The 12761-nt window shown below is 36.1% G+C and overlaps 1 protein-coding gene across 1 annotated transcript in view; it reads right to left on the reverse strand.

Moving 5' to 3' along the window:
* The window catches only part of LOC145684086 (enoyl-CoA hydratase domain-containing protein 3, mitochondrial), a 55015-nt gene extending 42694 nt beyond the window's left edge, over nucleotides 1–12321 (reverse strand). Inside the window, exons 1-2 of the mRNA XM_081755971.1 lie at nucleotides 12016–12321; nucleotides 1976–2112 (exon numbers count right to left, since the gene is read on the reverse strand). Of these exons, the coding sequence (XP_081612097.1) occupies nucleotides 1976–2112; nucleotides 12016–12051 (173 nt within the window). The 5' untranslated portion in view covers nucleotides 12052–12321. The remainder of the gene's footprint in view (nucleotides 1–1975; nucleotides 2113–12015) is intronic.
* Nucleotides 12322–12761: the final 440 nt, after the last annotated feature.

Below are 12761 nucleotides of genomic sequence, written 5' to 3' on the forward strand. Positions count from 1 at the left end.
TCGGTATTTTTTTTTCTGAGATTTGGGATTGCGATAGTTGGAAACTTGCATTTTATTTATTTATTTATGTAACTAGCGTACTGTATTCTTCAAGAAACAGAAAGCTGAATTACGGGATTTTAGCTGTCCAGTGAACAAGAAAAAAAAAAAATCATCCGGAACAAAAAATAAAACTGCACGTTAATCCTGCTCAAACCGGGACAATTGAACAATTGAGAACCTTAAGTGAGACTTGCATGTTATTTTAATTATGGAAACTTATACCAGGGCGCAAAATTTCCGGTCGCCATTGGCGACTAGAAAATTACAGCTGGCGACCAGTGTTCAGTAGGAATGGCTGCGCAGTTTCTGTTTCGTACGAAAATAATTGTCACTGAGTGGTACTTGAGTGTAGAGAGAGAGAGAGAGAGAGCATTACATAAGCGTGAAGTCTTAAAGTAAGATTTTTTTAAACATGTATATACATATATGAATCGTCCAATTCAAAATTGATTATCCTGAATCTAACTGTGGTTTTGAAATTTTATGCCCCTGATGTACTCTCTATCTTTGTCAAACTAAAGGCCGTGAGGAGTGTAGAGATACGTGAGAGATACTGGCGAGTGTGTCTGACTTTGAAATTTTGCGCCCTGCTTATACATATTGTATATTATGCTCGGCTTACTTTTTCTTAGCAAAGTCTCTGTTATAATACAAACGTACTACAATTTAGTAGATAATGACGCATGTAAATACCTAAGTTAGTTGTGCACTGATCATGAAATATGATTTTTTAAAAAAATAATAATAATTAATATCCTCTAAACTACGTGATTCACTGCTACTATTTTGTCTCATAATTTTCGAAGTAGCGATAATAATAATAAAAAAGGTAAGGTATTGTAAAAATATCCTACTCTTAGCATTTAAACATATATAAGCTTACCATATTTACTGCATAATAAACTGAAATTACTTAGTTTGAAAACGGCTCATCGTATTTGAATGAAACGCCTGCAGTTAAAATGCAGTGTTCAAGTTTTGTCACTAATGTGTAGAAACGTCGCACACTAGTAACATCTCTCTCCAATCATCATTCAATTTGCAAACTTACGCCAGTGTTCAAGGCATGGGAAGAATCTGACTATTGACTTGATGTGAACCGTTCGGCCGGAGGTGGCCACACTGAACATTAGTAAACTGAAAATTTGATGTAACGAAAATTATTTTTTGCATTTTGTAATAAAGAACTAACGCTAATGCCACTGGTAAAAAGTGCCGATGCTTGGATACATTTCTAATTGTAATTACACCTTTTCATACTAATTTGAGGACCCTGAATACAATGAAATTATTTCTGAACATACTTGATCATAGGGCCACGAGAAAAATACTTCTAAGTTGGAACCTTTGAAGTACCACTTATTCCAATGGTGAAAGTTGCCACCCCTGGAAAAATTTCTAATATAGGCTTTTATACTAACTTGAGGATACTGAATCCAATGCAGCTGTTTCTAAACATATCCGTCCATGGGATCATGCGGAAAATTATTTCAAATTTGGGTAATTTTTCTCGTGGCCTCACGGGCAGATATGTTTCAAAAAAAGCTTCATCGGATTTAGCATCCTCAAATCTGTATAAAAAGTGCAATTAGAAATTTATCCAAGAGACGAAATTATTATGTTGCCAGAAAAATAGCAGAAAGTCATCGAACAAAACTGTGTATATGTGGTTTCATAATGTTATTTCTAAATTACAATAAATGTACTTTTAATTTTGGCCTCAAAAGGTCCAATACTTTTTGGATAACCTGATATATAATATTCTTATTTCATTGTGAATCTCTCTCTCTGATTACTATTTGAAATACGCTCAATGTAATTGCCTCCACTCACTGAGTTTGGATTTTTTATCCTCTGAAAAGCTTGACGCCGAAAGATGTATATGCCTTTTCTTTCAAGCATGACACTGGTTGTGCACTTTCAAAACAGTTACCTTGTTTTTGGACTACACAGTTTAACTCTTCGGATGCCTCTTTCTTGTATTGTTTGAATTCCAACGTCCTGGGTCCAGCGGTTGCTTGTTAAAGAGAAGTTTCTGCTAAAAGTAATCCCTGCAGCCAGTCTCCATAACTGAGGATTAAATTGTATAACCTTAGAATTAATTATATTGTATATTAAAGAGATGTTGTATGTACAGTCACAAACATTAATAAATGGAGGCTGAAGCCATTATTTCTTATGGCTCCAACCTCAATTTATTAGTGTTCGTGACTGTACATAGCATAGAAGGTTGACTGGGATATGGCCGACCGATTTTCAATGTGAATTTACCCTATGAAAAGCCGTACTACCACTATCTATTGTACTGTATCGGTTACCACAAGAATCAGCATTAATAAATTATCGTCCGACATCCCAATTTTAACCGCAACAAAATACGTCGGAACACGAACATAATTGTACCCTATTCTTACCTTTACGTTTTCCACAGCCCAATGAGAGGTGTTGTAGACGTCATTTTTAAGTCAATACGCAAAACCCATTGGGCTGGTGTCAGAAATGTCACTAAAGGAAATAACCCGAATTGTCCTTTTCTGCCCCATGGCATGATAAAACTACAAACTATAGCTGAATATTTTGTACATCTATATCCGCATCTAGTTCTTACTGGTTCAGTACAAACTAGAGATGTTTTTCCGATAGATTTCTGGAAGTAGACAGCATTCACCTCCACATTTTTATGCATTTCACCTACCTTCAGCTTCCCCTCGTAACCGTATCCGATGACAATCACGATTCTCTGCAGAAATATTTCTCTGCACTGGCGATAAATCTTGGTACGTCCATTAACCGGAACATAATGCCTGAATGTTACCATTATGCATAAGATAAATGTATGCTTCATCCAACGTGACATCATCATCCATTTTGATCCCGCCAAGTGTCTTATGTTCAGCAATGTGATGCGGGAGGAAGCTGTGAACCCGGCTATTATACACGTACCGCAGAATAAGACGGGATGAAAGACATAGCTGACAATGAGCTACACTAGGTTTAATCTTTGGGTCACTAGCGTGATGGATTCTCTTGGCCGGACAGTTGACGAATTCTACGAAGACTTTTACTGATCGCCTCGAAAAGGGCCATTCTGTTGGCGAATAATTTCTGCATTGACCCCATTGAGTTTGTCTAGCATCGTTATCTTTAGCTGTTTTCACTTTGATGATTACACAGCGTTCCAGATACTCTTTTACTATTTTAGATGTACGAAAAGTATATGTGGAAAAGAGCCATAATGTGCTCTTTCCAATAACGTCTCACTTTTGGCGGAATTTTACTACCACAAACTTGCAAATTGAGACATCACACTGATAACTGCTCAGGTTTCACGTTTCTGGCGCAAATAAAGGTGACAGCATCGTTGCCAAATCGGTGGAATATAAACCGATCAACCTTCTGTATGTAGGTACGCTTTTCTACCATTATTTACATAAAATATATTAATAATTTCACTCAAAAACAACCATCTGCAGAAAACCTGAACTAATGGATAGATTAAACACGACATAGTTCCCACCACATTCAATTACAAGTGTCCCAGTGTTAGAAGAAATCAACTAAATACAATGTGCTATTATATATATATATATTTCATATTCAATACACAAATTAATAATAATAATAATAAAAAAAGAACTATTCCAACAGAATAAAAACTGTCAACTGCATTTATCGAACTTAAGATAATTATCATATACAAAGGGAGGGCTGAAAAGTTCCTTTGTTCCCTTTAAATTGAAGTAGACAAATAAAATTGTTGGCATACAAGAGCCTCGTATCTTAATATGTAACTGTGTTAAAATCAATTGAATCCTAATTGTACAACACCGGTCATTGAAGATAGAAGGTGAGATGGAACAGGCACGAGGAAGTTTCACGTCATCGGAGCTGAGGACCGTTATGAAGTTCTTATGGCTCCAAGTAAATTACAAAGGAAATTCATATGGAGATGTACCAAATACTGGAGGAGAATGTCCTTCATACAGCTGAGTAAAGCCTGGATATCACGTTTTAAAACTGGCCATTTCACAGTGCAAGATGAGCCCCGTAGCGGACGCCTATCAACCTCAAGAGACCAGCAAACATGCGATGCTGTCCATGCACTAATTCTTGAGAACCGTCGAATATCCGCCAAAAAAGAAAGAAAAAAAAAAGTCCAGATATTGGACATCTCCAGGGAACGAGACCGATATATTATTACCACAGTCCTAAACATGCGCAAGCTTTCAGCAAAATGGGTGCCGAAACTTTTGAGTACGGATCAAAAGAAGGAATGTGTCAAAGCATCCAAAGCCACCTTGGCCCATTTTGAAAAGACAAATGACTTTTTGGATGAACTAGTTACAGAGGATGAAACCTGGCTCCATACTTATGATCCCGAAACCAAGGAACAGTCAAAGGAATGGGGACATAGTGGCTGCCCCCGCCCCAAAATGTTCCGTACCCAGAAATCGGCCAAAAAAGTCCTATCATCCGTTTTCTGGGACAAAGATGGCATTAATGGTGGACTACCTACCGAATGGCGCCTCTATCACCAAAGAGTATTAGGCTAATCTTCTAGACCAGCTGAAAGAAGCAATTAAGAGGAAACGCCGTGAAAAGCTCACAAAAAGGATGACGATGTTGCGCGATAATGCACCCATACAAAAGTCCAACACTGTTGCAGCCAAATTGACCACCCTAGGATTCCACCACCCACCTTACTCCCCAGATCCGGCCTCTTCCGACTACTTTCTATTTCCCAACCTGAAAAAACACATGAAGTCACCGACATTTCTGACGTCACATAGGCTGTTGAAAGCTGGTTTGAGGGACTACCTTTTTTTCTTCTTTTTTCATGGGCTAGAAAAGCTTCAACAACGCTGTTGAAAGTGCATTGATCTTAATGGGGAATACGTTAAATATGTAATCTCAGACTTCTGACACGTGTTTTCCTTGGCCAAACCAGCAAATTTTCAGCATCTCCTTGTATTTATTGAGTAAGTGAAGTGCGTATTTGTAAGAAAACTTCGAACATGATGGTACATTGTCAGTAAGAGTCTGGAGATTGGAAAGTTGTGTTTTTTTCTTTCCATGAGTAACTCTAATCTTTCTCTTTGACTGTCAGCCCCACCTTCCTTCGGAGTCAGGTCTAAAGGGTGATTTTTTTTTCTTTATTTATCTAGCTAAGCATTGCCAGTTATACCAAGTAACAGTCATGCGCACAGACAGTCCTGTATGGTATTTTACACCGACTTATCCTATCAAGTTTATTTTTTTCTTTTTCTTGCATTTTTTTTTTTAAATTGAACATCGACCATTCATAGTCAGATAATGCTGTACCCATTTCTGTTTCTTGAGTGGTACAGTCAATATATATCCTACAATATTTGCTTTTATCGAAGCATTAATCGCAAAGAATTTTGAACGTTTATAATGAAAAATTAAACTAATGTTTCTCTAATAAGTATCGTAGAATATTTTGCAGCGTCATAGTACGCTGAAACCTAAAATCAACTGAGCGAAATGTGGAAAAGAATTCAAAACAGACGAATTTCTTTTCGCAACCGGCCATTTGTACCCGGGAAACCATATGACAGGATTGAGGTTCGATTACCATATGTCCCTGCGAGGGAAGAGCCAAATTATGAAGGTTTAGTGTTCAGGTGCTATAAAGTGCGTGAAGGTGGGTTGAACAAATTGTATCAGATGAGGGTTCTGGGCCGTGTACCCACCGTCACTGACGAGTCCATCACGTTGTGAAAAACGCGAATAGAACTTTCCTTGTCAACGGTCTCATATAAGTTATGCTAGTGTTTTTGAACGTCTCTTACAACCTCGGGAAGGAAGTTCATATGAGTCGTAATACGTAAAATCAAACACCTAATGCTTGAATAGAGGAATAGATATACCCGTGCACGTGCTACAATAACTACACCATCAGTATGACAAAAGATAAAAAAAAAAATATTAACATATGCATGCAAAATACGACACTACTTATCCCGCTGAAGAAAATATAACCATGATATACGTACAATTATACTGTTAGCATGATATCACTCGACACAGAAATTAACACTCACGATAAATATTTTCAATGCATATATTTTAGCCTTTGGGTAATCACAAGCATATACGTTTAACACAAACAACAATATATTTTTGGTAAACAAAATATAGGCCCAAAATTACTATTTGCGCAAGTTAACGATACCGATTACAGCGTACGAACACCGACTCCGAAAGTTCATTCATCGAAATACCTGATCATTATTCGAAGTAAGAAACATATTCGTTTCTATCACCATTGGGGTAATGCCATTTCATTGATTAGTGATTCCTTTAGAAGGGTCCTTAGATGTTTTTCCTTTATTCCATTGCCTTCGATGTAATTGAGAGAAAAGGACTTCATCCACCATTCTTCTTAGTTGACCGATAACCTCAGAGTTACATTTTGATTATGGAGTGATTAAAATATACTGATGTTCATTTTGGAGATATATATCGCAGTTTTACATTTTAAAAATGTACTTTCCCACTTCAGAACACATTACTAATTTTATATCTTAGTGTGAATTAAGAGGCTCTACACAACTTACTGAGTGAGTATAGCAAAAAAGGACAGGCAATGTCTTTTAGTTCCCAAGTCTCACAGCTCGCGCTTTGTCTAAGCGTCAGTGTTCCCTCACACAATGAAGGCGTATGAATACACTATTACAATAAAAAAAACTTCCTATTAAACATGGAGTTTATTTTAAATAGTTGCTTCTTTGATGGGAATTGATAATTTAGTTATAGTATTATTGAAAGCACTTTAACCACATTTAAACAATCGGCAATATGAATAAACATTATTTATCACAAAATATGCAAATTATAACATATAGTCCGATGCTGCCTTTTTGACTCGCAATTCAACTTTTTACAAAAAAATAATAAAATAAAATAAAAATGAATTTAAAAAATATTTAAAAAATGTAGTGTGATTACTTGCGTAAGATGTTCACTTTTCTAAAGACTATGGACTATGTAAATGTATCACTGACTGGTGGTCGCGAACCTACTGGGCCCCGTGTAGGCATGTTACCAACCATCACCGATCTATTCACCAAACCAATTGTCCCCGGAAATGGAACTCAAATTTGCCCAAAGAAGATAATTCCAGAGCCTCTTCCACCACAACTCACAGCTCGGCATCCAGGCCTGCAGTGTCATCCGCAATCCTTCGTGAAAAAGATCGCGAACCACAAACTACCGACACAGGATGTCGACCTCCCAGTTATGCTGACAATGAGGACTACGGAAAAATCTGATGTCAAGTCTGTAATGACCCTAACAGGAAAAACAAAATCCACAACAACTTCCAAACAAAATTTTTGCGCAAGGAAAAAAAAAAAAGAAAAAAAAAACAGAACTGAAAGAATGAATTTCACCTCAGAATTCGGTTGTTCCCATTCCCGGTCACACTCAGAAAAGGTTTTGGTATCCTTCACAGCTGTGATCATCATTTTCGCAAGCGAGAACATTTTTATGTAATGATTTAAACCTCATCAATATATCGTACACATTGTAAACATCAAACTATATTCTTAATGACTTAAAACTAAAGTGGTATTTTCCCATTTTCTGTTTTGAAAGAAAACATTCAACTCACGGCTTGTACACTTTATTTACCTAACTTTAATCTTGACATACTTTGCTGAAGAAATTAAAAAAAAAAAAGAAAAAGAAAAGAAAATTTTTGATCCAATGTCACAAGAGTTCTTGTGTAAAGATTATCTCTAGTTCGACCAATCTTATTTAACATATAAACTGTTTGCATCTTTAAAAATAAAAAGAAATTTACTTGACACACTGTATTTTACATATTTTCAATATCTATTTAGTTTACAAGGTAAAAATAATAATAATAATAATAAAAAAATGAAAACTCAACAGACGGGTTTTACAAACATTCTAATAATCAGTTTACAGCTCACAGATGACGAAAAGACCCTCAAACAGGGGTAGCGGGGAAAGATCAATGACACGGTCAAGTCCATTTTCGGTTTTTGAGGTGTGATCTATACTTAGATGTCGTCTGCCACTCCGGGTAAAGTTATATGTGTGCTATTCCATGGTGTCATTTGAAACACCCGTGCGAAAACTGGGTGAGCCCATACCTACGTCACACTACTTCTGCTAGGGTTCTTCTCGTCATCTGTGAGCTGTACATTATTTTTCTCCTTCCTTATTTTCGCACGTGGTAAGCTAGATTCGTTTTCATTTACCTTTTTTTTCTACTGTGCGTCAATTGCCAGTTTGACATAGTGATGACCGGCTGGAGGGTTTACGCCTTCTTAGCAACCTCACACATGTAGCACGATACTTGCATTCCGCCAGATAATATATATATATATATATATATATATATATATATATATATAATGCACCCATATATCTCACGTAAGCTGTGGTATAGCAAATTTATCCAATGGGATTTCACTTAAGTCTGTTCTAATTCTTTTCCAAAACATGTTTTCTAAATGAACCTTTTCTTAGAATGTAAGCAAAGCAAAGAGATGAAAATTAAATAACGAGCAGTACTTTGGGTCTCCCAAACAACAGTTTCTTTACATACATGGTCTAAAGACAAGGTTTGAAATTTTGGGTAAACATATGTACATATAGTACATACATTTGTAACTATTCTGACAACCGAAATTACTAACCTGTTCTCTCCCCCCTCCCCGCCCATTGAGTACTTCTTACACTTCACATTATGAATGTGTATATGTGCAATCTCTAGGAAAACCTCTAAGCTTATTGCTTCATAATGACTTTAATTTTTCTCGCAGAAAACACCATTTTCCCTGTCATCATACTAAAATTTTGAAGGTTTTATAGCAAACTGAAATTTCTATCCTGTCAGAATGTAAACACTACCACACTTACTCTGTCAATCTTCTCTAAAATATTTAAAATTTGATACCTCTATAGCTTCAAAAGTCTACACTCCTCTCGAAACTCAGAGGTTTGAACGGTGTTTAACAAAAAATTTTCATGACAACTAGACGGGCATGCACTTCTGAAACAGGTAAGATGGCTGACCCCAACCACTCTCGTCTGACGTGAAGAAACTTGTTTATCCAACGTCTATTGATCATGTCAACTTTCTCACTGCACTACGCCGATGTCCTTATGATGTGAAAGTCCAAAATATCACTTTAACTTGTTGCCACTCTTCAAATTTTCACCTTTTCTTACGTTTTTCATAGACAAGAATACCTTTATGTCTAACTCTTAACGCCGCTTCAGGTAAAAGACAAAAGATAATGGGAAGAAGATCCCTAATTGGCTATTATTGATGACGTGACTATAAGACGAGATTTTCTCTACTGAACATCAAAACTGTCGCAAACCTCAAACGAAGCTGTGATTACTGATGGTCCAATAGGAAACAATTTTCACCGAAACAAAGAGATGCATCGAGAAAACATTATGGCTGAATTTCTAAAGTTAAAATTTTGAATAAATTATGAAATAAAATTTTGAGGTTTTCTTAACACTTCCTATATCGAAATTCCATTGGAAATAAACCAAAACCCACTGAAAACTAAAAAATATACTCTTATTTCCTAAAATAATTCAATAATTTTGATTAAATAAGCAAAATTATCGGCATATATTCCGAAGTTGGGCGTCCGCTTTCGTCAAGTTTTTTCACTGTTATCTCCTTTCCACACTTTCTGCAATTTGTTATTAGGTTCATTAATCCGTGCTCTTAACAAACTTTTAAAAGATTTTGCTCATTATCAATGTATTCCTTCACAAATGTTAAAACTGCTAGTTCATTGCCCTTGTACATTCGCCATGTTGGTAACATAAATGCTAGTTTCTTTCCCACAATGCAAGTGTTCAGTTACCTTGCGCCAAGTAGTTCCCTCCGCTCGCCATATAGTCCCATGTTTATAACCGCTTATATATAACAAATAAACAGATTTTTCGAGACTCTTATATATTATCAAGCACACAAACGATCAAATTATCCATATATTTCCTGTAAATTTTAAAAATTTCGCTGGAAACGGACGCCCATCTTTGGAATTTAACCCAAATTATCAAAATAATATTATTACATATATTTGTCAAATAATATATACTTGAATATTATCGTTTTGACGAAATTATGAAAATTTTGCGACTCCTACAGTACCACAATAAATTTCTACATATTTCTAAAATTTCTACTTAACAAAAAATTGCGTAGGAAGAGAAAGAGAACTAAGCTGAGCCAAATTCTTCTTCCAAATTAGGCCATACGAAGAGAGAAATGGGCGAACAACCACATACACACATAGAAAGGCTTGTAAGCGAGAAACTCCGCAGCTTTTTGATTTCCAAGAATTTTGTCCTGTTGCGTGGTGATTCTAAGATATGCACATACGAGAGTTGCTTGAAAAATACATATAACATTATTGTTATAACCAGTGAAGCCGTTTTGAAGCTAAGAATTATTACGATTATTTAAGCGTTTTTGAAAGAGAAAATTATTGCTGATATTTTATATATTTTTCCACTATTTTCGTTTATGCACACGCCCCCCGTCGCTGACGCGCCTGCTCCCTACGGACGCATCTCTTTGCTCCGCTCGGGCCCCTCTGCTGCGCTCGGTTAGATAGTATTTGAGCTTTTTATTGGGGACATAGCACAAGTTGGTTTGTGGTTGAAGCACTAGCTTTTCATTAGAGCATGTTCTGCAAAAAGAAACTTTAAAATGCAATAAATGTGTAAAAATTTGGTAGAATCGTCTGCTCGTGTAATACATAAACACGTCTTTCCACGGAGTACTGAATTTTATCTGTAAATTTTGCAAAATGTGGTGTACATAAACTTCATTAGAACTCACAGCAAAAGGCACTGACAAAGTGCAAAAGTGCAACGTAGACATTGAGCAGAACGTTCATAGCAACCATATCTAAACGAGCCCTACGGGGCTTCTAACCCCCTTCGCTCATTTAGCTATATTTTTTGAAGTAAGTAAAACACTGAAGAACTTATATTTGCACGATTGGGGCGGAGGGTAACTAAAAGATATACAAAATCACTTGTTCCGCTCAAAGTGCACTCTTACTGAACCCATTACCCTCTTTTATATGTATAAACCCTGTGAAAGACGCACCTGCTGCCTACGGACGCATTTCCGCACGTTCCCCCTTATGCGCTCCTGTTCTGTCTCGGTTAGATAGCATTCTCGATTTTAGAGCTAATCTAGCACAAATTGGTTTGCATTTTTTGCAAACTCGCACTGGCGTCTCTGGCATGTAAAATTTGGGGGGACATCAAAGAAAGCGATTTAAATGGTAGGCCTACTACCTAGTCCAACCTGTTTATTAACTTCGATTCTATTTGTTACCTTTCTGCTTACCTTCACGGATCCCCTAAGGTATATCAAGAACTCGATTACAATTGATTAACAGCCTGAATATTATATTCCAAAATAATTATTATTTTTATGATATTCTGTCGTTAGTAAATAAATTAAATTAGAATAAAATATTGAATATTTTGTACTTCAAAATATTTTGGGGGACGCATCCCCCACGCCAGAGACGCCCGTGCACAGTCGTATGCGTATTTATGCCCATAAGGGGAAGCATCAGTTTCTACGCATATGATCAATCTGTACATAGTTATTTAGGCATCCGCCAGGGTAGAGTTCAGATCATAGGGAATAATTCGAAGTAAGAAAAACCTAAGTTTAGTTAAATGGACTATTATAAACGTGTGCCCTGGGATCTACAATCTCCTTACAGATGTAGGGCTAATATAAATTCCCACCTTGGAGTTTCTTTTACCAGTTTCTAATTCAGAAATTTTGGTGTGGGTAGATATCTCTAGCTAATCATTACAATATAATCTCGGAATCCCAATAGTTAACTCTTATCGAGTTTCCATCATTTTAAAGAGTTCTATACTGTGTAATACTGGAATTTCGCGTTCTCTACTTACCTTAAGCTTTAGATGTTCACACATTACAGATGTCATACTCTTCTTCAAGAAAAATTACCGTCGTACTATATAACTATATTAATTTTGATTGTGATGATGCCGAAGTTCAAAGGTTGACACATTTAACTTTTCTTTCTTTCCTGTTAAGGAATACAACGTAGCCGAAATTTCCAAGCATTGCAGATTTTTTTCTAACTTAACAAAGATAATGTGAGGTTGCTCAAGATAATAGCATTTATTGTATACAAATATATGAAATTATAATATTTAAATTTAAAAATGTTTCGTTCGCTGTTTGATAGGCATTTATTACCTGTATCAGTGTTGACAGATATAGAGTAGACAAATGATAACCTGTTCTGGGATAAAATTAAACTGTTGGCATGCTCATGTGCAATACATCATTTGAAAGCTAATTTCATATAGAATCCAGATCAAAACAGATTAATGCGTCCGATGTATTTCGATGTTAAGTAATGCTCATTAAAGTAGATTTACGTTCTTTTTTATTTTCGTTTCAGTCGATAAGTAAATAAACGTCGCTTTGTTACCCCCTTTGTAATTTCGTACATACTCAATGAATAATCCCTAAAAGTATGAGCGTCCTGCTCCTTCGGAAACTGATGCAGCTTCATGTATACTATATCCAATAATATATTATCCAAGTGATTAAAATAGTCAAATTGTACCTGCACTGCATTACATTACAATTTTTGTTTAGGCTCTCACGTAGCAAATCCATGAGA

This window comes from Thermobia domestica, chromosome 4 (assembly GCF_964235325.1).
Source record: "Thermobia domestica chromosome 4, izTheDome1.hap1.1, whole genome shotgun sequence".
NCBI classification, from domain to species: domain Eukaryota; kingdom Metazoa; phylum Arthropoda; class Insecta; order Zygentoma; family Lepismatidae; genus Thermobia; species Thermobia domestica.